This window comes from Vulpes lagopus, chromosome 5 (genome assembly GCF_018345385.1).
Source record: "Vulpes lagopus strain Blue_001 chromosome 5, ASM1834538v1, whole genome shotgun sequence".
Classification (NCBI taxonomy): domain Eukaryota; kingdom Metazoa; phylum Chordata; class Mammalia; order Carnivora; family Canidae; genus Vulpes; species Vulpes lagopus.
The window spans coordinates 76,416,221-76,443,632 of record NC_054828.1 but is presented as its reverse complement, the minus strand read 5'-3'; the positions used below and the strand labels follow the sequence as shown (position 1 = coordinate 76,443,632).

Below are 27,412 nucleotides of genomic sequence, written 5' to 3'. Positions count from 1 at the left end.
ACATTGGGACCCTTCCTCTAAGATCAGAAACAAGACAGGGATGTCACCACTGCTATTCAGCATAGAACTAGAAGTCCTAGCCTCAGCAATCAGACAACAAAAATAAATAAAAGGCCTTCAAATTGGCAAAGAAGAAGTCAAACTGTCCCTACTTGCCCGGGGTAGCATTGACATTTTCACAATATTAACTCTTCCAATCCATGAACATGGAATATTCTTCCATCTCGTTGTGTCTTCCTCAGTTTCTTTCAGAAGTGTTCTGTAGTTTTTAGGGTATAGATCCTTTACCTCTTTAGTTAGGTCAATTCCTAGGTATCTTATGCTTTTGGGTGCAATTGTAAATGGGATTGACTCCTTAATTTCTCTTTCTTCAGTCTCATTGTTAGTGTATAGAAGTGCCACTGACTTCTGGGCATTGATTTTGTATCCTTCCACACTGCCGAATTGCTATATGAGTTCTAGCAATCTTGGGGTGGAGTCTTTTGGGTTTTCTATGTAGAGTATCATGTCATCTGCGAAGAGGGAGAGTTTGACTTCTTCTTTGCCAATTTGAATGCCTTTTATTTCTCTTTGTTGCTTGATTGCTGAGGCTAGAACTTCTAGTACTATGTTGAAAAACAGTGGTGAGAGTGGACATCCCTGTCATGTTCCTGATCTTAGGGGAAAGGCTCCCAGTGTTTCCCCATTGAGAATATTTGCTGTAGGCTTTTCATAGATGGCTTTTAAGATGTTGAGGAATGTTCCCTCTATCCCTACACTCTGAAGAGTTTTGATCAGGAATGGATGCTGTATTTGTCAAATGTTTTCTCTGGATCTATTGAGAAGATCATATGGTTCTTGTTTTTCTCTCATCGATATGATCTATCATGTTGATTGCTTTACGAGTGTTGAACCATCCTTGCGTCCCGGGGATAAATCCCACTTGGATATGGTGAATAATCTTAATGATTGTTGGATCCTATTGGCGAGTATCTTGTTGAGAATTTGTGCATCTGTGTTCATTAGGGATATTGGTCTATAATTCTCCTTTTTGGTGGGGACTTTGGTTTTGGAATTAAGATGATGCTGGCCTCATAGAACGAGTTTGGAAGTATTCCGTCCCTTTCTATCTTTCAGAGCAGCTTTATTAGAATAGGTATTGTTTCTTCTTAAAACATTTGATAAAATTCCCCTGGGAAGCCATTTGGCCCTGGACTTTTGTGTCTTGGGATGATTTTGATGACTGCTTCAATTTCCTCCCTGATTATTGACCTGTTCATGTTTTCTATTTCTTCCTGTTCTAATTTTGGTGGGTTTTGGTTTTCCAGAAATGTGTCCATTTCTTCTAGATTGCCTAATTTATTGGCATATAGCTGTTCTTAATATGTTTAAAATTGTTTGTATTTCCTTGGTTGGTTGTGATCTCTCCTTTTTCATTCGTGATTTTATTAATTTGAGTCTTTTCTCTTTTGTTTCTAATAAGGCTGGCTAATGGTTTATGTATCTTATCAATTCTTTCAAAGACCCAACTCCTGGTTTTGTTGATCTGTTCTACAGTTCTTCTGGTCTCTATTTCATTGAGTTCTGCTTGAATCTTTATTAACTCTCTTCTTCTGCTGGGTGTAGGTTTTATTCGCTGTTCTTTCTCCAGTTCCTTTAGTTGTGAGGTTAGCTGTGTATTTGAGTTTTTTTCCAATTTTTTGAGGGAGGCATGTATTGCGATATATTTCCCTCTCAGGACTGCTTTGCCGTATCCCAAAGATTTTTAACAGTTGTATTTTAATTTGCATTAGTTTCCATGAATCTTTTTAAATTCTTCTCTAATTTCCTGGTTGACCTTTTCATCTTTTAGCAGGAATCTCTTTAACCTCCACGTGTTTGAGTTTCTTCCAAATTTCTTCTTGTGATTCAGTTCAAGTTTCAAAGCATTATGGTCTGGAAATATGCAGGGGACAATCCCAATCTTTTGGTATTGGTTGAGACCTGATTTTTTACCCAGTATGTGGGCTATTCTGGAGAAAGTTCCATGTGCGCTTGAGAAGAATGTGTATTCAGTTGCGTTTGGATGTAAAGTTCTGTAAATATCTGTGAAATAATCTGGTCCAGTGTATCATTTAAAGCTCTTGTTTCTTTGGAGATGTTGTGCTTAGAATATCTGTCATTTGCAAAAAGTGCTGCGTTGAAGTCTACCAGTATTAGTGTATTATTATCTAAGTATGTCTTTACTTTGATTATTAATTGATTGATATACTTGGCAGCTCCCACATTAGGGGCATAAATATTCATTATTGTTAGGTCCTCTTGTTAGATAGATCGTTTAAGTATGATATAGTGTCCTTCTTCATCGCTTACTACAGTCTTTGGGATAAACCTTAATTTATCTGATATGAGGATTGCTACCCCTGCTTTCTTTTGTGGACCATTTGAATGGTAAATGGTTCTCCAACCTTTCATTTTCAGGCTGTAGTTGTCCTTAGGTCTAAAATGAGTCTCTTGGAGATAGCAAATATATGGGTCTTGCTTTTTTATCCAGTCTGATACCTTGTGTCTTTTGATGGGATCATTTAGCCTATTCAAGTTCAGAATTACTATTGAAAGATATGAATTTAGTATCATCGTAATACCTATTCAGTCCCTGTTTTTGTGGATTATTTCTTTGGGCATCCTCTTTCTTTTACAGAATCCCCCTTAATAATTCTTGCAGAGCTGGTTTGGTGGTCACATATTCTTTCAGTTTCTGCCTATCTTGGAAGCTCTTTATCTCTCCTTCTATTCTGAATGGGAGTCTTGCTTTATAGAGTATTCTTGGATGCAGGTTCTTCTCATTTAGAACCCTGAATATATCCTTCCAGCCCTTTCTGGCCTGCCAGTACTCTGTGGAGAGGTCTGCTGTGAACCTAATATTTCTCCCCATATCAGTTAGGGATCTCTTGTCTCCTGCTGCTTTAAGGATTTTCTCTTTATCTTTGGAATTTGCAAGTTTCACTATTAAATGTCGAGGTGTTGAATGGTTTTTATTGATTTTAGGGGGGGACCTCTCTATCTCCTGGATCTGAATGCCTGTTTCACTCCCCAAATTAGGAAAGTTCTCAGCCAAGATTTGTTCAAATATGCTTTCTGGCTCTCTGTCCATCTCAGTGCCCTCTGGAACCCCAATTAAATGTAGATTTTTCCTTCTGAGGCTGTCATTTATTTCCCTTAACTTTTCCTCGTGGTCTTTTCATTGTTTTTCTCTTTTTTTTCATCAGCTTCCTTCCTTGCCATCAACTTGTCTTCTATGTCACTGCCTCTTTCTTCTGCCTCATTAAGCCTCATTGTTAGGACCTCCAGTTTGGATTGCATCTCATTTAATTGATTTTTAATTTCAGACTGATTAGATCTAAATTCTGCAGTCATGAAGTCTCTTGATTCCTTTATGCTTTTTTTCCAGAGCCACCAGTAGCTTTTTAATTGTGCTCCTGAATTGGCTTTCTACCTCAAATTGTAATCCAAATTCTGTAACTGAGTACTGTTTCTGATTCTTTCTTTTGTGGTGAGTTTTTCTTTCTAGTCATTTTGCTCAGTGCAGAGTGGCTGTATGAGCAGGCTGAGTCAAGAATATCAACCATGTCCTAGGTAAATTTCACCCTAGATGATTCTGCCAAGGTCAGAGACCAGAAATTGAAAACAAAGATCAGAAAAAAATAAAACAAAAGGACCAGTAAATTGAAAAACAAATTTTAAAACAAAGTAGTAAAAAATAAAAGGCCAGGAATCCTAAAGAAGAAGAGAGAGAGAAAGAAAAGAAAGGAGAAAAAAGGGAGACGGAAACAAAGGGTGGCAGGACTGGGAGATGGTGGTGGTGACGAAGTTGTAGTGGAGAGGGAATGTAGTCTACCTGAGGGGTTCTAGAGGGTGATCCTCTTGTTTCTGAGTATATTAAGTTCTGTATGTTAGAAGACGCTCAGTCCCAAATTTATATAAACCAGAAATATGTGTAGAGTGCCCCAACATTGACCACCAAAACATAAATGAGATAAAAGAGCAGGGCAGAATGGGAATGAGGACTCTCACAGAATTAACCAGCATGGTATACCACTTGGTTCTGCGTGCATGCTGGTCATGAATCAGAAGGTATTAACTTCCGCTATTGTAGAACAAAATGAGGCAGAGAAAAAAAAAAACACAAAACAAAACAAAACAAAAACATATCTTGTATATCTCCCAAAACTGAATTGACTATGTTGAAGGAAATCTAGAAGTGGGAAATCTATCTAGGACCTGTAATTGTAGAAATATGAAAGTCAAAAAGGAGAATCTTAAAAATTAAGCGGTGGTAAAATATTATAGTTAAGGTGGGGAAAAGAGAAAAAAATTGGAAATTTACAGTCTGATATAAAACGAGTTGTACTGGAAAAAGGAAGAAAAAAATAGGAGGAATACTCTCTGGTTTTATATACTGTATATCCCTCAACTTCCCCTGGATCTTTCCAGCAATGCTCGGTCAAGAACTTGCTCTTCCCCTGTCCTTCCAGCTGGTCTTCTGGGGGAGGGGCCTGCTGTGCTAATTCTCAGGTGTGTGCACCTGGGGGAGCTGCCCCACCCCCGCCAGGTGCCGGGCTCAATGGGAGCTGTTTACCCCGTGAGGCCTCTCTTCCCTGGCAACCCCACCCCTCCCAGGCACAGGGTGACACCAGGAGGAACAACAACAGTGGCCGTGGCCAGCTCTCCAGCCCTGGAGTCAGCTCCCGCAGTAACTACCCCAGCTCCCAGTTCGCAGGGGCTGGATGCTCCGGGGGTGGGGGGAACGGATCTTCACAGTTTGGGGGAGCCCTGCGGCAGGAGCGTCCTGGCTGTTCTGTGCCCTCCCTGCCTCCGCCTGTCCCGCGGGGAGCGCAGGATCATGGGCTGTGTCCCCAGCACCCTGGGATCTGGCCCCTGTGCTGCGGGAATCGCGCTGCCAGGGCTGTGTCTCCCAAAGGCAGCAGGGCGCAGACCCCTCAGCCTGGAGCTGCCGCCTGACCAACATTTGTTATTTTTAATGGCTGAATAATACTCCATCATATATGTATACCACATCTTTACCCATTCATCAGTCACTGGACATTTGGGCTGTTTCAATAATTTGGCTATTGTTAACAGTGCTGCTATGAACATTGGGGTGCATGTGCCCCTTTGAATCAATATTTTTGTATCCTTTCACTAAATACCCAATAGTGGGGGCACCTGGGTAGCTCAGTCAGTTAAATATCTTAGTCTTGATTTAATGATCTCAGGGTTGTGGGATTGAGCCCTGCCACAGGCTCTATGCTGGGCATGAAGCCTGCTTAAGATACTCTCTCTCCGTATTCCTCTGACCTCCCCCCCCCCAATATCCAGTAGTGCAATTACTGGATCATAGGATAGTTCTATTTTTAACTTTTTGAGGAACCTCAATACTGTTTTCCAGAGTAGCTGTACCAGTTTACATTCCCACCAATGGTGCAAAAGGGTTCCCTTTCTCTACATCCTTGCCAACATCTGTTATTTGCTGAGTTGTTAATTTTAGCCATTTTGACGGCTGTGAAGTGGTATCTCACTGTGGTTTTGATTTATATTTCCCTGATGATGAGCGATGTTGAGCATTATCTTCTCATGTGTCTGTTAGTCATTTGTATGTCTTCCTTTGAGAAATGTCTGTCCATGTCTTCTGCCCATTCCTTAACTGGATTATTTATTTATTTATTTATTTATTTATTTATTTATTTATTTATTTTTGTATATTTTTTATTGGAGTTCAATTTATCAGGATTGTTTATTTTTGAGGTGTTGATTGTGATGAGTTCTTCATAGATTCTGGATACTATAGCCCTTTATCTGATATGTCATTTGCAAATACCTTCTCCCATTCCATAAGTTGCCTATTAGTTTTGTTGATTATTTCCTTCACTGTGCGGAAGCTTTTTGTTTTTGTTGTTGTTTTTTTGTTGTTTTTTAGAGAGAGAAAGAGCACGGTGGGGAGAGGGGCAAAAAGAGAGGGGGAGATAAAGAGAGACTCTCTAGCAGGTTCCATACTCAGCCTGATGCAGGGCTCCATCTCACAGCCCTGAGATCATGACCTGAACCAAAAGTGAGTCAGATGCTTAACTGACTAAGCCAGCCTGATGCCCTTGTGCAGAAGCATCTTGTTCATTTTTGCTTTTGTTTCTCTTGCCTCTAGAGATATGTCTATTAAGTTGCTGCAGCTGAGGTGAAAGATGTTGCTGCCTATTTTCTGCTCTAGGATTTTGATGGTTTCCTGTTTTACATTTAGGTCATTCATCCATTTCTAATTTGTTTTTGCATATGGCACTTAAATTCTGTATGTTTCTGTCCAGTTTTCCCAACACCATTTGTTAGAGACTATCTTTTTTTCCATTGGGTATTCTTTCCTGCTTTATTGAAGATTAATTGACCATATAGTCATGGGTCCATTTATGGGTTCTCTGTTCTGTTCCATTGATTTATGTGTCTGTTTTTGTACCATGCTGTTTTGATTATTACAGCTTTGTAATATGGTTTGAAGTCTGGAATCATACCTCCACTTTACTTTTCTTCTTCAACATTACTTTGACTATTTGAGGTCTTTTGCGGTCTCATACACATTTTCAGATCATTGTATTCTAGTTCTGAAAAATGCTGGTGTTATTTTGGTCAGGATTGCATTGTATGTGTAGATTGCTTTGGGTAGTATAGACAGTTTAACAATGCTTGTTCTTCCAATCCACGAGCATGGAATGCCTTTCAATTTCTTTGTCTTTTTCAATTTCTTTCATCAAGTTCTATAGTTTTCAGATATTTTACCTCTTTGGTTAGGTTTATTCCTAGATATCTTATGGTTTCTGGTACACTTGTAAATGGGATTGATTCCTTACTTTCTCTTTCTGCTGTTTAATATTGTTGTATAGAAACGCAACAAATTTCTGTACATTGGTGTTATATCCTGCGACTTTGCTGAATTCATGTATCAGTTCTAGCATTTTTTTGGTTGGAGTCTTTTGGCTTTTCTACAGAGAGTATCTTGCGAAGAGTAAAAGTTTGACTTCTTCCTTGCTGATTTGTATGCCTTTTATTCTTTTTGTTGTTTGATTTCTTTTTTTTTGTATATATATTTTTTATTGGAGTTTGATTTACCAACATAGAGCATAATACCCATGCTCATCCTGTCAAGTGCCCCCCTCAGTGCCTGTCACTCAGTCACCCCATCTCCCCACCTCCCCTTCCACCACCCTATGTTCGTTTCCCAGAGTTAGGGGTCTCTCATGTTCTGTCACCCTCACTGATATTTCCCACACATTTTCTCTCCTTTCCCCTTTATTCTCTTTCACTATTTTTTATATTCCCCAAATGAATGAGACCATATAATGTTTATCCTTCTCCGATTGACTTGCTTCACTAAGGATAATACCCTCCAGTTCCATCCACGTGGAAGCAAATGGTGGGTATTTGTCGTTTCTAATGACTGAGTAATATTCCATTGTATACATATACCACATCTTCTTTATACAGATATTTTAGGTGTAAGGAGAGGTTATGTATTTTATACTTTTCTTGCTTCTTAACTAAGGTCTGTATTGCTAGATACTTCCCTCCTGGGGCTGCCTTTGCTGCATCCCAAAGATTTTCAACTGTAATGTTTTCATTTTCATTTATTTCCATGTATTTTTAAATTTCCTCTTTAATTTCCTGGTTGACCCATTTATTCTTCAGTAAGATGTTCTTTAACCTTCATGTATTAACAAATACATGATAATTTTAATAAATTTTATAATTTTTTTCATGTGGTTGGCTTCAAGTTTCAAATTTTTAAAAATTTTATAATTTTTTTCATGTGGTTGGCTTCAAGTTTCATAGTGTTTTGTTCTGAAAATATGTGTGGTATGATCTCAATCTTTTTGTACTGGTTCAGGTCTGATTTGTGACCCTGTATGTGATCTATTCTGGAGAATGTTTCATGTGCACTTGAAAAGAATGTGTATTCTGCTGCTTTAGGATGAAATGTTCTGAATATATGTTAAGTCAATCTGGTCCAGTGTGTCACTCAGAGCCATTGTTTCCTTGTTGATCTTCTGCTTAGATGATCTGTCCATTGCCATACGTGGGGTATTAAAATCTCCTACTATTATTGTATTATTATCCATGAGTTTCTTTATGTTTTTTATTAACTCTTTCATATATTCAGCTGCTTTCAAGTTGGGAACATAAATATTTAAAATTTTTACATCTTCTTGTTGGATAGATCCTTTTTATTATGATATAGCGCCTTTCTTCATCTGTTATTACAGCCTTTGGTTTAAAATCCACTTTGATATTAGCATGGCTACTCCAGATTTCTTTTGATGTCCATTAGCATGATAGATGGTTCTCCATCCTCTCACTTTCAATCTGGAGGTATCTTTGGTTTTAAAATAATCTCTTGTAACTAGCATATCACTGGGTCTTTTTTTTTAATCCATTCTCATACTCTGTGTCTTTTCATTGGAGAATTTAGTTCATTCACATTCAGAGTGATTATTGAAAGATATGAATTTAGTGCCATAATATTACCTATAAAGTCACTGTTCTTATATATTGTTTCTGGTTCTTTCTAGTCTTTGTTGCTTTTGGTCTTTCTTTCCCACTCAAAGGGTCCCCTTTCATATTTCTTGCAGGGCTGGTTTAGTGTTCATGAACTCTTTTAGTTTTGTTTGTCCTGGAAATTCTTCCTTTTTCTCTTTCTTCCTTTCTTTCTTTCATTTCTTTCTTTCTTTCTTTCTTTCTTTCTTTCTTTCTTTCTTTCTTTCTTTCTCTTTCTTTCTTTCTTTTTCTTCTTCTTCTTCTTCTTCTTCTTCTTCTTCTTCTTCTTCTTCCTCCTCCTCCTCCTCCTCCTCCTCCTCCTCCTCCTCCTCCTTCTTCTTTTATTCTTTTTTTTTTTTTTTTTAAGATTTAATTTATAGGATGCCTGGGTGGCTCAGCAGTTGAGTGTCTGCCTTCAGCTCAGGGCATGATCATGGGGTCCAGGATCGAGTCCCACATCAGGCTCCTTGTCTGCCTATGTCTCTGCCTCTCTCTGTGTGTCTCTCATGAATAAATAAATAAAATCTTTAAAAATTTTTATTTATTTATTTGATAGAGTGTGAGAGTGAGAGAGAACATGAGCAGGGCAGAGCAAGAGGAAGAAGCAGACTCCCCACTGAGCAGAAAGCCCAAAGTGGGGTTCAATCCCAGGACCCTGGGATCATGACCTGAGCCTTAAGCAGACACTTAACCAACTGAGTCACCCAGGGACCCCTGTTCTGGAAACTCCTCATCTCCTCTATTCTGAATGACAGCCTTGCTAGATAAAGTATGCTCATCTGCCTATTTTTCTCATTAAGCACATTGAATATATCATGCTATTCTATTCTGGTCTGCCAAGTTTCTGTGGGCAGATGTACTGCTAAGCATAGGTGTCTACCTTGTAGTTTAAGGACCTTTTGTCCCTAGCTGCTTTCAGAATTCTCTCTTTATCTTTGTATTTTGCAAGTTTCACTATGATATGTCTTGGTGTTGGCCTATTTTTGTTGATTTTGAGAGGGAGTTCTCTGTGACTCTTGGACTTGAATGTCTATCTCTTCCCCCAGGAAAGCAAACAATTTCCCTTCCTGTGTCCCAAGCTCTTATCAGATCCCCACCCCCAACCTATCTGTGCCCAGGCCATTGGCATACTCTCTCTTATGTTTTATCTCTGGCCAGCAGCTGGGATTCAAAACTCCAAATCATAAAGGACTCAGCAATGCATGGACCCACTCTCCTCTCCCAGAGGGGAATCTTAGAGCACTACACCCAGCGCCATTCTGCCTCAGAAAAGCAATTGCATGGCCACAAAAGTGCCTGGAGTCCATGGTGAAGCATAGTGAAAAGCTATGACCATGTTATCTGCCTTCTGTGCATGTCTCTGTGCATGTCTCTGTCCCTGACTTTTGAATGGCTTCTCAGTGGCACCTGGTGGGTCTTTTATCCATGGAGAGGTAATATACCGTCTTCCAAATGTAATCCGGGAAGGGAAATGTTCTCTCCCAATGTGACTCAGGGGATCCCCACACCACAGCCTCATAGACAAAACCAGTGTACCACTCTATCTTCCATTCACTCCTTCTCTCCTTGACTTCTCTCCATGAAAAGGGCTCCCTCCTCTCTATAGCACTGTGGATTTTCTCTTCCCCAATTCATGTCTCTGAACCTTGCATCTATCAAATTCCCTCCCTCCACAATTGTGCAGATTTTCTTAATCCTCAGATTGATTTCCTAGTTGTCAAAAATGATTTGATGTTGATCTAGCCATATTCAAGGGATGAGGTGACCTAGGGTCCCCCTTCTACTCTGCCATCTTAACTCCTCCAAAACATAGTAATTTAAATAAATGGTACTATCCAATAGTCTTCCTCTTTCTGAGACAATTCCACTAGAATGTGGTTCTGGTTCAAATCCTGAACCAAATAAATATATTTCTTTTTTTAATTTTAATTTTTTAATTAAAAAATTTTGGCTCAGCTCATAATCTCAAGGTCATGAGATCAAGCCCTGCATCAGGTTCCATGCTCAGTATGGAGTTGGGTTGGTATTCTCTGCCCCTTCCCCTGCTTGCATGCACACTCTAAAATAAATAAATCTTTGAGATAAAAGGTCAATATGAAATCATTTGATTATAATAGCAATACCTAACATGTGACATGCATCTATGCTCTTTTGTATAATCATATTAGAATCAAGTATATTTATTTTCACATCCATTATAACTGCTATTGCAAAGGAAGAATATTGTCTTATTTTCCAAAAGATATACAGAGAACAATTTTTTTTCTTCAGGGGATTCATGGAAACCTACATAAGATTTAATTTCTTCACAAAATGTGTAAAACAAGAGAAGCCTCTTCAGCTTCCATCCCATTTGAAGTCTGGAATGCTAATACTTCCCAGTTAGGCAACAGTTCATACCTGTAATCTGGCCCAGAGGTGCTTATTACATGTCTAAAGTAGAAGATATGATTTCTTTCCTATTTATCTGTCTGAGCATATCATAAAATATCTCATTAATGTTGATCTTTGACTTTGCATAAGATTCTAAAAAGGTACAGTCACATCACTGTCATGTTAAATTCTGACCTATTCTTTGCCAACTACTCATTCATCTTCCAGGCCACATTTATTGGCAACCAAAATCATTGGAACATCCTCTGTGCCCTTCACCCATCAAATGGTCCCATAAGTCATTAAACATGGGTTAAGCTATAATAGAATATACTAGTGCAAACCCTTGGCCATTCTTCATATACAAATCCCTCATCGCTGTAAATTTCTCTGTCCTGCTGTGTCCAGAATTTTGAACGTGTGCTGTTGGCAATCTACTTCAACTTGCTTTCTGTAGGAATCTTCTATCATTAGATCATATTTTTCAACAAAAATTCCAGGAACAAACTGAACTGTCACACCTCCTTAACCAAGGACTACTAGTTGGTACTCATGCACGATGTCTTTTTAAATACTGACATTCAGTGCCATTGAAGGTGCAGTGAGATACACACTGTTATATACAGGGTAACCACCCTCTGATCCAGTTATCTTAATTCTGAGAATCTATCCCCGCCTGCCCCACCGAGGTCCGGGCCTCCTCCTCTGTGTAATGGCTCCTGCTCTGGCTCAGCAGAGTAGCAGCATCACTGGCTGCACCTCCAGAACACACTTGCCTGTTTAATTTTTACCTAATCTTCTTTTTATGTTCCAGTTCCCATACAGGATATATTACATTAGGTCATTTATTTTGTTGTTCAGATTGTCTTGTCTTTGACCATTGAGACCACTTTCAGTTGGCTTCTGTATCCCTTTGACATATTCCTATCAGGTTTGCTTTTTGAGCACTTTCTTACTTTCTGGCACAACAATGTGTGTGTGTGTGTGTCTGTGCATGTGTGTAATATAAAGGAAAATTATATAATGGGAAAGTGATATAACCTTTCAACATAATTACAAAAGCAAGGTATGGTAAATTGATGAATATTAGTATATAGTCATCAGCAACTAGGGCTTTGTATCTTGAGTTGTTTTTAGTTCAGTTTCTTACTCACAACTTACTTTTAGCTTGGTTTAGAAGTTAACCAATGATTTTTTGGTAACCTTGCATATTGTAAGTAAAATGAGAGAGTCAATGAATTTAGAATGATACACTTTTTATTTAAAGAGGAAACTGAGATACTGATGATGATATTACATTATCAAAGGACTATTGAATTCAAAAAGCTCACATGTTAAAAGAGGTAAATTTATAGGTTAAAAGAAGAAAATGAAAAAGAAGCAAGCAACTTTTATTTTTGAACTAGAATAACCTGCAGGTTGTAAAATACTAAGACCATTTTTACAGATGATAAATCACTAGTATCACAAGTTTTAGGGAAGAAATAGGAAGAAGTTGTTCTCACATTTCTGTTCTCTTATGTGTATTCACATTGGGAAAGATAATACTTGCTACTATTGTTCCTTATTCAGATTTAATCTTTCGTTAAATAATAGACAGCAATGGAAAAATGTATTGCACAACAACTTATTTATGAATATAAACCTGACTGGTATATCCAGTATTATTTTTTTATGAAATTCGATGTGCCCAGCAGTTAACACTTACTGAACTTGTGAGACATGAACAGAACAAGGCTTTTACTGATTAGACTCTTATCTAAAATCCCAGGCATTTTAACCAAGTTGACCTATTGACAGATGCTAGATTATCAGAATGATTCATGAGCCTAGAAAGTTGAAGATAGTTTTCTCATTGAAAAAATAAAGAAAAAAGAAAGATACATGCTTAGGGGAAAAGAGTTAAAAGAATCAGAATCAGACACACTAGTGAATAGCTAGAAAAATAAAATGATTGTTTATCTTATCTTAGATGTATACAAGACCAATATTTCTCTTATATCTCAGGAGATACACTTTTAGTTACAATATTAAAAACAAACAAAATATTGAGCTTCTAATAGGAAACCAAATCCTATCAGACACAGAATTACATGGAGTAACCCATTTCTTATATAGATATTGAGTGCTCCCCACCATAATATTTGATAAACAACAAAAATTTATTAAGCACATACCACATGTCAAGAAGTCTGCTAAGGACATACAAAGATGACTAAAAGAATACCTGAGCTCATAAATTCAGGGGTTACTGAAAGGAAAAAGTGATGGGTCATAGAAGGAAGAGAGGGAAATCAATATGAATGAAAGTCTATAATCTCATTGTAGGGAAAAGAGGACAGAGGATTAATGCTTTGGTAAGAAAAACAAAAGAAGATTCTTGGGCAATGTGAAGCTGAGAGGTGTTCAATCTCATCAGATTCTGAAGGCATCTCTAGATCCAGTTTTCCAAAGAAAACTGGAGCAATGACAAATGGACAGCTAAAAGTAGGTCATAATTATAGCAAAGAAAACAACAGCCACCATAAACCTGACCATTGTTATTGTTGAAGTCGTGGAAGTACTGCTTTCAATTATTCTGGTCATCATTGGCTTCCTGATACGATCTTCTGTGCTAAGAATAGCTTTTCGGGCACCATCCCATTTTCCAGGGCCTTGTAGACGATACTGGATTGGAGTACAGGGTCCCCAAAATAGCTGTATTGCCAGTTTGGGGTCAGTGAAGGCCAGAGACAGCAGATTGGGCCTGACACCCACCAGATCAGCAAGCTCTTCCATGGTATCTATATAGTCTCCCTGAATAGTATGGCGTTGGCTCTCCACATACCTGAAAAAGGGAAGACAAAAACCATGGCCTATCATCAATTCAATCAATCAGTCAATTATTCAATGCTTCTGAATACCTGTTATTGGTTCCATATTTGGCTAGGAGCTGTAGAAAACAGAGAAGAAAGACAAGACATTGTCCCCAATCTTAAGGATCTTATATAATCTACTGGGGGATATAACATATGTACACATGAGGGAGAAAGGAATATAAGACTTTTAATATATTGTATGGTTTTGTATTGCTAAATAGAAATGTTAGAGGAGGGTAGTTAAAATAGAGCAATAAGTCCTTGAAGGATGTGGAGGATATATCTGATAGCAAATGACAAAGTGTTACAAGTCAGGGGAGCAGCAGAGTGAAGGAATAAAGTACGAATAAGTGTGAAAAATGAGCATGGAATATCTATGGGTACTACCTATGGTAAAAGAGGCATGTTGTAGAAAGCAAGGATTGATAAAGAGAGTCAAATATAGCAGATACAGATACAGAAAACTCTGATGTTATGAGAGTGCTCATCACCAAAATTCTCAGATTTGGGATTTTCAATTGTTTTATGAGGGCAGTGGTAGTGGGGTCCACAGACCCAGGGCCAGTGCTAATTTGGGATCCTAAAAGGAGGGGGAGAATGACTTACCCCACAAGAGGAAGTGGCCGTCCAAACAGAACCAGATGGAGTGATTACACCAAGTGCAGATTTGAAGAGCTACAACTTTTTATGAGAAAATATAGTAACAGATACTTGTGGAAGGAATGTGATTTAGAGAGCTGAGGGATGCCTGGGTGGCTCAGTGGTTGAGCCTTCTGCCTTGGCTCAAGGCATGATCCTGTGATCTGGATGGAGTCCCGCATTGGGTTCCCTGCAGGGAGCCTGCTTCTCCTTCTGCCTATGTCTCTGCCTCTCTCTCTGTGTCTCTCATGAATAAGGAAATAAATCTTTTAAAAAAAGAGAGAGAGAGAGAGAGAGAGCTAACTGATAACTCTTTTTACTTCCCATAAGGAAAATAAATTATAGTAGGACAGAAAGGAAGCAGGAGAAAAGCCAAGTCAAACTAATTGAGATTACATGGGGAATCCAAAAACAAGGACAGGAAAAAATGATAGAAAATAAATTTGAGGTAGAATCGATAAGATGGAATTCCAGAGGAACTAACAGATGGTCAAATTGGAATTTATTGAAATGGGACTAATTTCATGGAAATGGGACAAAACAGGAAAGAATTTGAGAGCCTCCCCTTATGGATGTTATATTGGCTCAAGGGTCTCTAAGCCTTTATCCTCTAGGCATTTACCCTATAGTAGTTGAGTCAAGAGCTGAGTATTCATGAAGGTTTCACAACCGGGATTCACTGGTACCAGCCTTATAGGGTTGTTGCAAGGATTAAATAAACTCATGTGTATGAAACACTCTGTGTACAAAGGTGATCCTTATATTCTATCTTTGGGGACTGCTTACAGTCAGAAGGTAGTTAGACAAAAGTAAGTCAAAGGAAAGAGAGGAGGAAAGTTGAAATAGGATAGTTTACTGCCAGAAAATCGAGGAAAGTAAACACTTTATGAAGGAAGAGACATTTAGAAGCACCAAACTCAGAAGTAGAAGAAAAATGGGGTTGGTCATGGATTACCTTCAAGACAGCAGTTGCAGAATTAAGGATGGAAGTTATAATGCAGGAGGGTTAGGAGAGAGAAAAGAATGAGAATTTAGAGCATATATTATAGAATATTTCTTGTAGAAATTTGGCAGTGAAATTAAGAAGGGAAATAGAGTACCTAGAAAGGATATCAGGGTTAATGTAAGCTTTCTCCTCTTGCCAGATAGGGGAGAGTTATGCTAGTGCAATCAATTAAAGAAGATTATCTCTTTGGCCTTGGAATGACTGTACCTCTGACTTTTCTATAAAAATTTAGAACTTACCATCAACTTCCACTTTGTCCAAATAAAAATCATCCAGTGAATAAACTCAAGTTCTGAAATTCAGATTGCTGACTTACCATGTTTACCCAAGCAACTAATTGATGTTACCACCTTCCCAAATCACACTCATGAGCCACTATGACCTGGGTATGTTGTCACATGATGACAGCCAGCAAAGTAGCCTATACTAATTTATAAATCTACCTACAGATTTGTAACTGGACCGTATCTTTCTCCCATTAATTCATTGACATTCTCTCCTTTGGAGCTCCACTAGCATTTCAAGCAATCCAACCAAAACTAATATACCTGATTTTCTCTCCATGTACTTTTTCCTACTTGACTTTTCTTTTAGGTTCTAATCATTGGCTTTTAAATTCCTTTCTCTCCTTTTCCATGCATATTCAAACCACTTGGTGCTATTTCTCCATTTTATTGTCACAAACTACTATTTCCCTTCCCTTCAAAATGTAATCTAAATCCTTCAAGTAACACAAGGAAGATTAAATATAATATAATAGGGGCATGTCAGTGGCACAGTTGGTTGAGTATCTGACTCTTTTTCTTTTTAAGATTTTATTTATTTATTCATGATAGACACACAGAAAGAGGCAGAGACATAGGCAGAGGAAGAAGCAGGCTCCCTGCAGGGAGCCTGATGCAGGACTCCAGGATCATGACCTGAGCCGAAGGCAGACGTTCAAGCACTGAGCTACCCAGGCGTCCCAAGTATCTGACTCTTGGTTTCGGCTCAGGTGTGATCTCAGAATGGTGGGATTGAGCCCTAAGTCAGGCTCCATGTGCAGTGCGGAGTCTGCTTAAGATTCTTCCTTTCCCTCTGTCCTTCCCTGCTGCATGTGCTCTCTCATATAAGCAAGTATTTTTAAAAATTAATATAGTGCAACATCAATCTAATTAAGAGCTAACAAAGTGGAAAATTAATCACAAACCCTCCTGGGAGAATTTCTTACCTTTTATCAATTTTATCTTGAGCCTTAGTTATTTCTGCTTTCATTTCACTTTCTGAGGGCAATGTCTTTAGCCCTAAAGAGGAAAATAAAAATTTTAAGTGTAAAATTACCTCACTGGGAACAAAAATTCTATAATTACTATGCATGGAGAACTCAAAGAAATAGAGGATAATTTTCCATAACTAAGGAGGTTACAATCCACTTGATCACCTTAGCCTATCACCACCACAATATGACATTACTGACAGTAACTTACTCTATTCTACTTTGTCTTTGCAAGATATTTCTCCTATTCTGCCTTCTAACCAATATCTTCCTCCTCCTTAACATCATCTTCCTCATTGGGAAATGAAATAATGGACATGAGGAAATGATAAATCATCCCAAAAGTATGTGAAAAATAAGGAAGTAAAAGGGCAGAGTAGGGGAACCACATCCACATTTGTACTCTTTGTAACAAAGACGCTTTATACCACAGAGAGAAAGATGGAAAAATAAACTCTTGATCCCATTTTCTACCAAAAGTCCTATTAAGATAAATGTTTTCCTATTCTGTTTGGATTCTTCACAATTTCAGAGGCAGCCCATTCCATCTTAAAATGGCAATAGCTGACAAAAAAAAAAAAGTTGTCAAGTTTCTTTTTAATGTTAAGCTGATTTTGTGCAACTCTTTAAGTTTCACTCCTTGATTCTGATTCAACCATTTGAAATGATAAGGATAAGCAAATAATATTATTTTGCTATGGGACATTCTTCAAACATTTGAAGGGAATTCTACAATCTTCCCTGAATGTTATCTTCTCTAGGTAAACCTCTCTGGCTCCTTCAGTTGTACTTCAGATTCTTTCATCAATCTTGTCTCTCTCCTTTTCATGCACTCCAGTTTCACTATTAAAATATCTTTGGCAAAAAAATTTTTTAAATAAAAAATAAATAATAAAATTAAATTTAAAAAATAAATTAAATTAAAAAAATAAAATAAATTAAAAGTCTTTGGTTAAGTGCTGACCAGTTTAGAGAGGAACAATTGTAAGTTATAGGACATTATAATTATTTAATGATGCTAGATATAATCAAGCCTTGTAGAAGCCATATCATTCTCCTGACTCATAATAAGCCTACTATCCCAAACCCCAAAGTTTTTTATCATGTTCTCCTTGCCAAAACTTAAAGAGGGGAAAAGTAGGAATTTGAGAGGTTGATCTTAAACATTCTGGACTAGTCTCTAACTAGGTCTTAATTTTTGACACATTGAAATCAATGGAGGAATATTTTCTCAGAGATCTTATGTCTGCCTCACCTTAGATTTATTACATAAACACCACCAGGCAAAGCATACCTATTTTGGGACAATTTCCCAGGAGATTCTAATATATGTCTACAGTTATAAGTTATTACTTTACATTCACTCAAAAATAATTTTTGAGTACTAATTTTTTGACAGGTAGTGTTACAGTCATACACACTGTTTCAGCTATTTTAAAAGCAAGAACATAATTAAACATACCCACTAGGTAGTTAGGTAGTCAACTTGCATGGTCACCTACCTTTAAATACTTGAGTGACCCAGCGTCCTTGCAGCTCTGAAATAGGCATAATGGCACCCAAAGGCTGGATCAAGCCTATGATTGCAAGAGTTGGCTTTTCCAGGTTAGGAGGGAAGACCTTTTTATAAAGGGATATCTTGTTTTTTACTACTGGGACAGAATCTTCAAGAAAAGGGAAGGCAAAGGTATAGCCTGTGGCAAAGATAACGGCATCAATGTTGTCTTCCCTGGAGCCATCCTCAAATATGGCAGCCGTCTCTGTGAATTCCTTCACATTTCCTTTCACCTTCACCAAGCCAGAAATTATACGATTTGGCAGGTCATCATTCACTGTTGGATGCTGACTCAGAGCTCTGTGAATAAAGACCAGAAGAAGGAGATAGGAGAGAAAGGAAAAATGAGACCAGTAACATGTAAACAAAATTTTACTTTGATGAAGATTCTTTCTCTCTTGGTCTATCCATGAAGTTTGGGAAAGGTCTAGCATATACCAGCTTGGCACAGATCAGGATCTCAGAGCAGAAGTTAGGCCCTGGATGGCAGTGAAAGAGAAGACATTGGAGAAGTAAAAGAAGAATGGTCTTATCTGAAGAGTATATATATGGTTTCTCAAGGAATAGTAGTAATATTCTCAGTGATATAAGGCTACAGGCCTATAGTTTCTATCCTCATATCAGTAAGTCTGGAAAACTGAACTATCTATACTCTGTTGAGTCTCATTTCTAGTTTCAAAGACCCAAGGGCTAGAATTAGACCATCATTTTCCAAACTGTATAATAAATTACATGTATATAGTTATAAATTGATTATATATACATTCATTTGAGTCTCACACAAAACCAAAAAAGGAGGCAGAACAGGTGTCATTATCTAGGTTTAGAGGTGAGGAAATTGAGGCCTAAAGAAGTTAAGTGGCTTGCCCAAGGTTACACAGACTAGGATTTTAGAATTTACATGAAAATGGTTTTCTATGAATTTCCTTGGGAGCCACTGAGTCTGTTAAGCAGTATTTTCCAGAAACAGCATAGGATAAGGGTGCCAAAAAAAAAATAGGATTTCCGTTGTCTTGGACCTTTCTCAAAATCAGTCTGGGTCTTTGGACCCTTAGTTAACAGGCTCTGAGAATTCTCAGCCCATCATGTTTAGATAGAGCTGGCCTAGCCTCAGGAACATGGCATTACTATCACTGGTTTGTTGCATTTGGTTATGCTTTGACTCTAACCTTTTAGATACAGATTCTGTTTCCATTCTGACCTCATGATTTTATATTTTTCTCCAAACTACTGCTTTTCACAAACCATACCACCATCTACATAGTTGCCCAAGCCACAAAACTGTGAATCTTAATATCTGGTTGCATGGGCTTTTCCCTTTCTCCACTTAACATCCCCAGAATAGTTTTATCTATTTTCTATCTTATCTAGACTATTAAAATTGTCTTTAGGGCCTGCTGCTCCATCTCCCTCAGTCTGTCTTCTACATCATTTTTGGAGTGGTTGTTCCAAAATATATTTATCTGTTTATTTTTCAAAAATATATTTATTATTAGTCACTCACTTGCTTGAAATCTTTTAATGGCTCTGGACTGTCTTCATTCCACATATTTTATTTAGCAGAGTATACAAAAGTTTTAATGTACCTGTCCAGTGAGGCTAGAGATGTACTCAATCACTCTTTCATCTTTGTCATTTTATTATAGTCCAGCCAAACCAGACTACATGAAGTTCCAGAGAAAAATGTATTTTTCATATTCTAAGACCTTGTACTTATAACTAGAATGCTACTTCCTTATCCTATTTATTTGACTAGCTCCTATTATTCCAGCCTTAATTAATTTTGTAATCACCAATGTTATAAATGCTAGTTTCCATAAATGGGTGAAATAAATGAGTGAAAGATTGTTGAGGAGCATAGTCTCAAAGTATCACCCCACTGATCAAAGGAAAAAAGTCTTTGCAAAGGAGAAACCTAGGGGCACTTGGGTGGCATCTGCCTTTGGCTCAGGTCATGGTTCTGGGGTCCTGGGATCAAGTCCCACATCAGGCTCCCTGCAGGGAGCCTGCTTCTCCTTCTGCCTATGTCTCTGCCTCTCTCTGCATATCTCTCATGAATAAATAAATAAATAAAATCTAAAAAAACAAAAAACAAAAAACAAAGGAGAAACCTGGTAGGTGCCACCTTAACCAGGTGATCAAATTTAATATCATTAATGCTGATAAACTGATATCATATGAATGCTGGCATGATCCACAAAGAAGGCACAATGTAGCCTATGAGAATTTGTGCCAGAATGTTTAACCTGAATACAGTAAAGGTACAACAACTATGCAAGTCCAAGCTTAGAGCTTTTCTATAAAACAATTGGCTCAATTCTTCTTAAAAAAGTGTATGTCAAAAAAATGGTGAATTATTTCAGAAGAAGAGAGATTAAAGAGACATGACCATTAAATGCCATGGGATAATACCTGAAAGGATTCCAGATTTAAAAATAAAAGAGCTGTACATGATACTTTTGGGACAATTTGGGAAATTTGAATATGTCAATTATTAGATAATAGTATTTTATCAATGCTGAATTTCCTGTGTGGTCACTATGTTATGTTTATGTGGGGGAATGCCCTACTTCTTAGGCAATATATGTTGAAGAATGTAGGGTAAAGTGTCTAAGTGACTGTGACTTACTCTCAAATGGTTCAGGAAAAAATATGTATGTATGTATCTGTGGATCGATGGATGCTGAATATACAGGGATTTATCTATCTTCAGAGAGAGGGAGAAAGAGAAAACAAACATAGCAAACTATTGATAGGTGAATCTAAGTAAAAGGTATATAGGCACTCTGTACTTACTGTTTTGTAGTAAGTAAATCTAAACATTAAAAAAAAAAAGTTGGGAAAAAGCATTTAAAATCAGCCTCTAGAAATGCTTTCACAGTCTACCTCCTTGACTATGTGAGGACTGCCACTTCATACCCCCATAGCACTCCATGTATTTATCATATTCTATTGCCTGTCTTCTCCTTAGAGTATTTAAGGTAAGATCCATTTCTCGAGTCTGACATTTATTTCTTGTGTGACAAATTAATTTTTCTGTCAGTTTTTATATCTGCAAAATGAAGATTAAAAAAGAGTACTAAAAAAAAAATAAAAAAAAAATAAAAAAGAGTACTAACCTTAGAGTTGTTGTGAGGACTAAATGAGTTCATATATGTAACTCATTTACCCATGTGCTTATATTAAGTACTCAGAAAAGTAAGGTGTTATTATTTGTATTAGTATTACTATTAGGTCTTTAGTCTCTATTCTCATGCACAGAATGAGAATTATACTTGGCTCATAACAGGTGCTCACTGTTGGATGAATGAATGAATGAATGAATGATACACAGCCATCATCTACCATTTTGTTGTTGTTACTGGGTATCATGTAAAAAGAGCTTGTATCTGAGACAATGATAAAATGAATAATGCCAAGGAGAATCATAGGTTGAAGATTACAGATCAGTAGATCCTGGACTTCTAAAGGGGCAAGGTAGAAATCTGATCTCAGATCTGTGGATTTTCTTAATGTACGGATAGAAGTAGCTATACTGTTAGCCTGTGTGAACAGTCCTTATTCTTGTGCCTTGGCTATCACTGCCCTGCTACCATCGTGGCAACATACCTGTGTTTAGGCTTTAGACCAAACATTTCATGGTCGAACCTTTGGTTCATCTTTTTCTCCAAAAAATTGTTTATTAATGATTGACCACAAATCTTCGAAAGAAAATAATTAAATCGAGAAGAGAGTAACACATCAAAAGGATATCCATAGTCTGCTACACGATTGAGGATCCAAGCCCCTCTCCTGGTGCTGAGGAAAACCTGGGGCATGGGAAAAAAATTATTTGCTTTTGCCATCCTCTGCTCATGATCCTTTAATAGCACCGCACTCCCTTCAAGATTAAGTTCAAACTCCATCTTTTTAGTCCCTGCACAATCTTTTTTTAATTTCTTGCAATTTTCCTTTTGAAACACTAAGTATACAATTAAATTAGTACATTCACTAACCAAGAATCTTTCTCTGAACCACCACTGCATTTGTTTAATGTCATTATGCCTCCTTGAAAAGTCACCTAATCTCTTAATTCTCCAAAGCCTTTTTTTTTTAATGTTTTTTTTTTAATTTATTATAGTCACAGAGAGAGAGAGAGAGGCAGAGACACAGGCAGAGGGAGAAGCGGGCTCCATGCACCGGGAGCCCGATGTGGGATTCGATCCCGGGTCTCCAGGATCACGCCCTGGGCCAAAGGCAGGCGCCAAACCGCTGCGCCACCCAGGGATCCCTCCAAAGCCTTTTTAAGATCAGATCAAGTGTGCCTCCTCCATAAGACACCACTGACTGTTTTACATGACAATTTTCTCTCCATCCTCTGAGCTTCTCTAGCATTTACCACTTGTCCAACTTATTTAAAATCAAGAAGCAGTAGAGTGGAAAGCAACTGGACATCATTTAATCTAAAACCCTTAGTCTTTTTTGCTTTTGACATTATTTGCATTACCTAAAAAACCCCACTATTTATCATTTATATTGCTATTAAACTTTTTACACTCTTATTTCTGTCCTGCAAATGTGCTTCCTCCAGGGTGGGAGGTACAGCATACATGTCTTTTAGTCTCCCCAACACATCATCATCATTACTTCCATTGATTGAGAATTGTGGCCTGCAAGTCACTATGCCAGGTCCTTTATCTATATTCTTATTTAATCAATGTAACAACCTCTTAAAGTAGATATTATTATCCTCATTTAACAATGATAGGCATGAAGACGATGAATAACTTGCCTGAGATCATACAGTTAGTATGTGGCAGAGTTGAATTTCCAACCCAGGTCTGACAACCCCAAAGCTTGTGCTTGAAGAAATGTTTCATTGATTATTTAATGGAAAAACTGCAGATCACTACTAAAACTACAGGAAACTGATCAGTCTTTATGTGTCCTCTGCTGGCTAAAGTCCACGTTCAGAGCTGATAAAGTTTTGACATTCAACTACCTGGTGAAAGTGTCCCTTTCCATTCAAAACTCTCAGGATACAGTTTCCAGGATTGTAAGGTATAACACCTGCTTTATAGTCTTTTGCGTAAGCTCTCATATAAAAAAGTGATCAGTCTACAGAGGGATAATAATGTACTTCATTCATACATTCTCACTGATGGTAACCGTATATACTTTGATGATTAAGCTGTTTTACATGTCACAGTTGAAAGAGCATGCCTGGTCTCAGGAACACACAGCTTTGTGTGCAGTCTGTATAACTTCTGTTATATAAATATGTGAATAATATAAATGCTCAGAGTCTCAATTAAAAGATTCCCTATGTATAAAGTAGTGACAATAATACATCACAAGGCTGTTGTGAGAATTAAATAGTGTTTTTGCAAAGGGTGGAGCATATAGTAAACATTCAATAAATGCTTAATGGCTATCATCATACTTCTCAATTCAGTTTTCCATCTGTTCCTGATTTTAAGCAAACACTGTATTTACAAATCCAGATTTATAAGAAAAAAATGTAAGGAAGATTGTTTTATAAGAAACGTATGTCTTCTAGAACTTTACAAAAGCATTATACCACAAAACTTATTATACCAAAACTTCCCTGATATGCTGAAACTTTTAGGTCCATTAAAATTTTTTTGATCTACAAATAACTTCTAATAAATACAATTTAATATATAAAGCAAAAAGTTAGAACCTGGCAATTGTGTTTCTTTGGCTTGCATTAGTGGTGTGCTGGTGTTGCCCCTGCCATGCAGACATGGTTGTGCTGTGTGTTGTCCCCAGGCTTTCTCAGACACAGCCACATATCTCCACCTACTCTGGATGCTTTGTTCTTTTTTTTTTTTAAGGTTTTATTTATTTATTCATAGAGACACAGAGAGAGAGGCAGAGACACAGGCAGAGGGAGAAGCAGGCTCCATGCAGAGAGCCTGATGTAGGACTCGATCCAGGGTCTCCAGGATCATGCCCTGGGCTGCAGGCAGCACTAAACTGCTGCGCCAGCGGGGCTGCCCTGGATGCTTTGTTCTTTAGCAATCTAGAGTTCTCCCTGCATGGAAGGCCCAGCTTCCTTATAACTGACCATTCGATAAGCCAGTGATATTAATGTTAAAGATATTAAGGTGATATTAAAACCAGTGACTCATGCTTTGGGTCACCGTAAACATACCTTGCACACTCTTTTATCATAACACCCATACAAATTTTTACCCTTTTTTGTTTATATACCTATTTTCTTTTTTTTTTAAGATTTTATTTATTTATTCATGAGAGACCCAGAGAGAGAGGCGCAGAGACACAGGCAGAGGGAGAAGCAGGTTCCATGCAAGGAGCCTGACGTGGGACTCGATCCTGGGTCTCCAGGATCACACCCCGGGCTGCAGGCGGCGCTAAACCGCTGCGCCACCGGGGCTGCCCTATATACCTATTTTCTGATGAAACTTGTTGAATTAATTTATGAAGTAATATATGAAATTACTTTTGTGGTGATAGATGGGGACAATACTGAGAAGTGCTATTGAATGGGAATTTCTGGGTAAATCATTTAACAAAGTTGTGGCATTAAACTCCCATTTAAAAACATTTAAAACATATTTGCGAAGGAACACAGCTTAATTAAAGTTGCTGGAAAACGACCAGACACTTACCTATTGCCAATAAAGTTATTCAGTAAAGACATGAATAACAAGATATAACAATGACATGTCTTTTTCTGGGAATTTATAATGAAGACATTTTCTTCCCAGTTCAAAATCTATGACGCAAGAAAACAAAACAAAACAAAAAACCTCTAGGACATAGAAATTGCTTAAGTATGAATGTCATTCTATTACCTAACTGTATGTAAAGGCTGGGGTAAACTCCTTGCACATGTGCATGCTACAGCATGGATGCTTTTCATACGTATATCCATGTTCTTTGGAAAGATTAGACTGTTTCTATTTTCAACTGGGGAGTGAAAAGGAAAATCCTATGAGTGCAAAGTCTTCCACTAAACCAGTGTGCTTTCCTTCACATAAGAGTGTGGCACTTCTGGTGGCCTAAACAGGAGCATTCTGAATGCTGCGTTCAACCAAGCAACTGCTTGGTCTTCAAAGTCAGAGGCATACTCAGAAGAGACAGCTCATTGGGATCCTTGGGATTATTTAGTGTGAGGTCAACTGAATGATGGGAATCTAATAGGGAACACTGGCTCCGTCATATCATCATCGTAATGTTGCCAACCGAAGCAACAGAGCCAAGCCCTGTTTGCCATTAGCACTGATGGGCTATGTGTGGAGGTATCTGTACTCTATGGTGGGTCCACATACAGCTTCCTTGGTGAAGCAAAGTAAATAATTAACTGATTCAAACCTGCTTGGCTGTGTGGCAAATTTCCACAGCCAGATCCCCTCCAGAATTCCCAATGCCAATTATAATGACTCTCTTTCCAGCAAAAATCTCTGGATTCTTATAGTCTCGGCTATGGAAGTACTGTCCTTTGAATTTCTCAATTCCTGAAAGAGAAGGGAAAATAATTATTGGACAAGGTTTATATGCTCTCATTTGTCAAACCATTCATTTTGCTGGCAGTGTGTAGAGTTTAAGCACACATCTCCATATAGTCTCCTTTTACTCAACTGCACACTTGCCTTTCTGAATACTTTTGCCTATTTTCTTTTCTCGCAGTCTCAGAGCAGAACCTTGTGACTTTCTTATCATGAATAGCCTGCTTACCTCAGGATTTGTTTGTATTTTGGACTTGTAGACTCTCAAATCCACACTGCTGCAGAAAATATACTTTATCTTTTGTTTTTTTCATCTTTAAATACCTACTCCCATTTCAATTGGAGTATATATGTTTTCATATACTCTAAAGTATACAGAGTGCTTTTTTTCAAAATGAAAATCTAGGTCAAAGACTATAATTAAATTCTTTATGTTTTCATTTCTTCCTTAGAAACTCAATCTTTATTTCCGTGATTGCTGAAAAAGTCCTTATTCAACCTAATATGGATCAATTCCATGTTTTCTTTTGATCCTTAGAAAAACTAAGATTGTTGTGAAACCAAAGATAGAGCCCTCTAATTGTTCTCTTGTCTCCAAAATGAATGTTATTTCTATTTCCCAAATGGCAGTAATCAAAGTTATGCCAACATCTTTCAGAGGAACACGTAGAATTAGAATTAGCCTTATCTGTAGGTAGGAGTCACTCAAGCCACAATCCTCCCATTCCTCAGAGATCAGGTCACAGGCATGGTTCAAGGGTCTCCTTCCTTGTAGGCTACTCACCAGGAAAGCTTTCCAAGGGTAAGTGAGCATTGGTGTGATGGCCAGTGCAAACCATGACTCCATCAAAAACATGTACCTCCTTTTTCCCTTCAGATTCTGTAACTACCTCCCATTGGCCTGACGTGGAGAAATCAGGCTGCTTCTTCACACTGCACACAGTGGTCTGAAAAGAAAAGTGATAGCTATAGGAGACTAACCACAGCCAATACAGTGGACATCTTCCCTGACATAACTCTCTTTGCAGAGTGTTACACAAGGCTGATATCACATAATAGAGCCCATGTAGGGATATTTGATTTTCATATTCCACACATAAGAACTTTTTGGTCTGGGCTGTGGTCAGAGTGGGAAAACTCCTATGAAGTAGGCTAAATAAAATAGTTGGCAGGTTAACATTGCACTCTCCTCTGCTTTTAGAAGTGTGCAAACTACTAGTTCTCTTAGACCATGCCCTAAGATATCATGTGACACTTGAACAGAACTTGAACTTCTGTGCTTCTAAGACCTTCCATGCACTAAATGCCTATTCCTCTCCTGACCCCTGGACATCTTCTTACCTCAAGTTCTGTTCTCACTGTCCAGTCTTAAACTTGTGACTGAATCATAGGACTCTTTCTCTTAGAGTATAGAAACATCCCAGTGGCTCATATTTTATGAAAATGAACCTCTCTTTGGATCCCTTAATGCCCATTTTACAAGTAATTACAAAGAAAGAGGCTGCAAGATAGGATAATCAGTGGTATAATTTTTAGGTTTTAAAAAATGCATTATTCTGTCCAGCCTAAGGAAACATTAGGAATATGTTCCTATGTAGTTCTAGGGTCTCTGACTATAATGTCTTGGTGGATTCAGAGATACCACTTCTGTATACACTAGTCATCCTGCAGTATTTACAGTTCTTCTCCATAATGTTCTTGCTTTTACACAGGTTCATG

General features: G+C 37.9%; 1 protein-coding gene and 1 pseudogene across 2 annotated transcripts in view; both read right to left on the bottom strand.

Annotated features, from left to right (window-relative positions):
• LOC121491827 overlaps positions 1-12,680 on the bottom strand; it is a 33,996-nt pseudogene extending 21,316 nt beyond the window's left edge.
• Positions 12,145-27,412, bottom strand: part of FMO5 (flavin containing dimethylaniline monoxygenase 5) — a 31,871-nt gene continuing 16,603 nt past the window's right edge. For both annotated transcript variants that reach the window (XM_041756148.1, XM_041756149.1), the window contains exons 4-9: positions 26,478-26,640; positions 25,560-25,702; positions 21,828-22,027; positions 18,166-18,518; positions 16,619-16,691; positions 12,145-13,732 (exon numbers count right to left, since the gene is read on the bottom strand). In XM_041756148.1, coding sequence (XP_041612082.1) covers positions 13,387-13,732; positions 16,619-16,691; positions 18,166-18,518; positions 21,828-22,027; positions 25,560-25,702; positions 26,478-26,640 — 1,278 coding nt within the window. In that variant the 3' untranslated portion in view covers positions 12,145-13,386. The remainder of the gene's footprint in view (positions 13,733-16,618; positions 16,692-18,165; positions 18,519-21,827; positions 22,028-25,559; positions 25,703-26,477; positions 26,641-27,412) is intronic.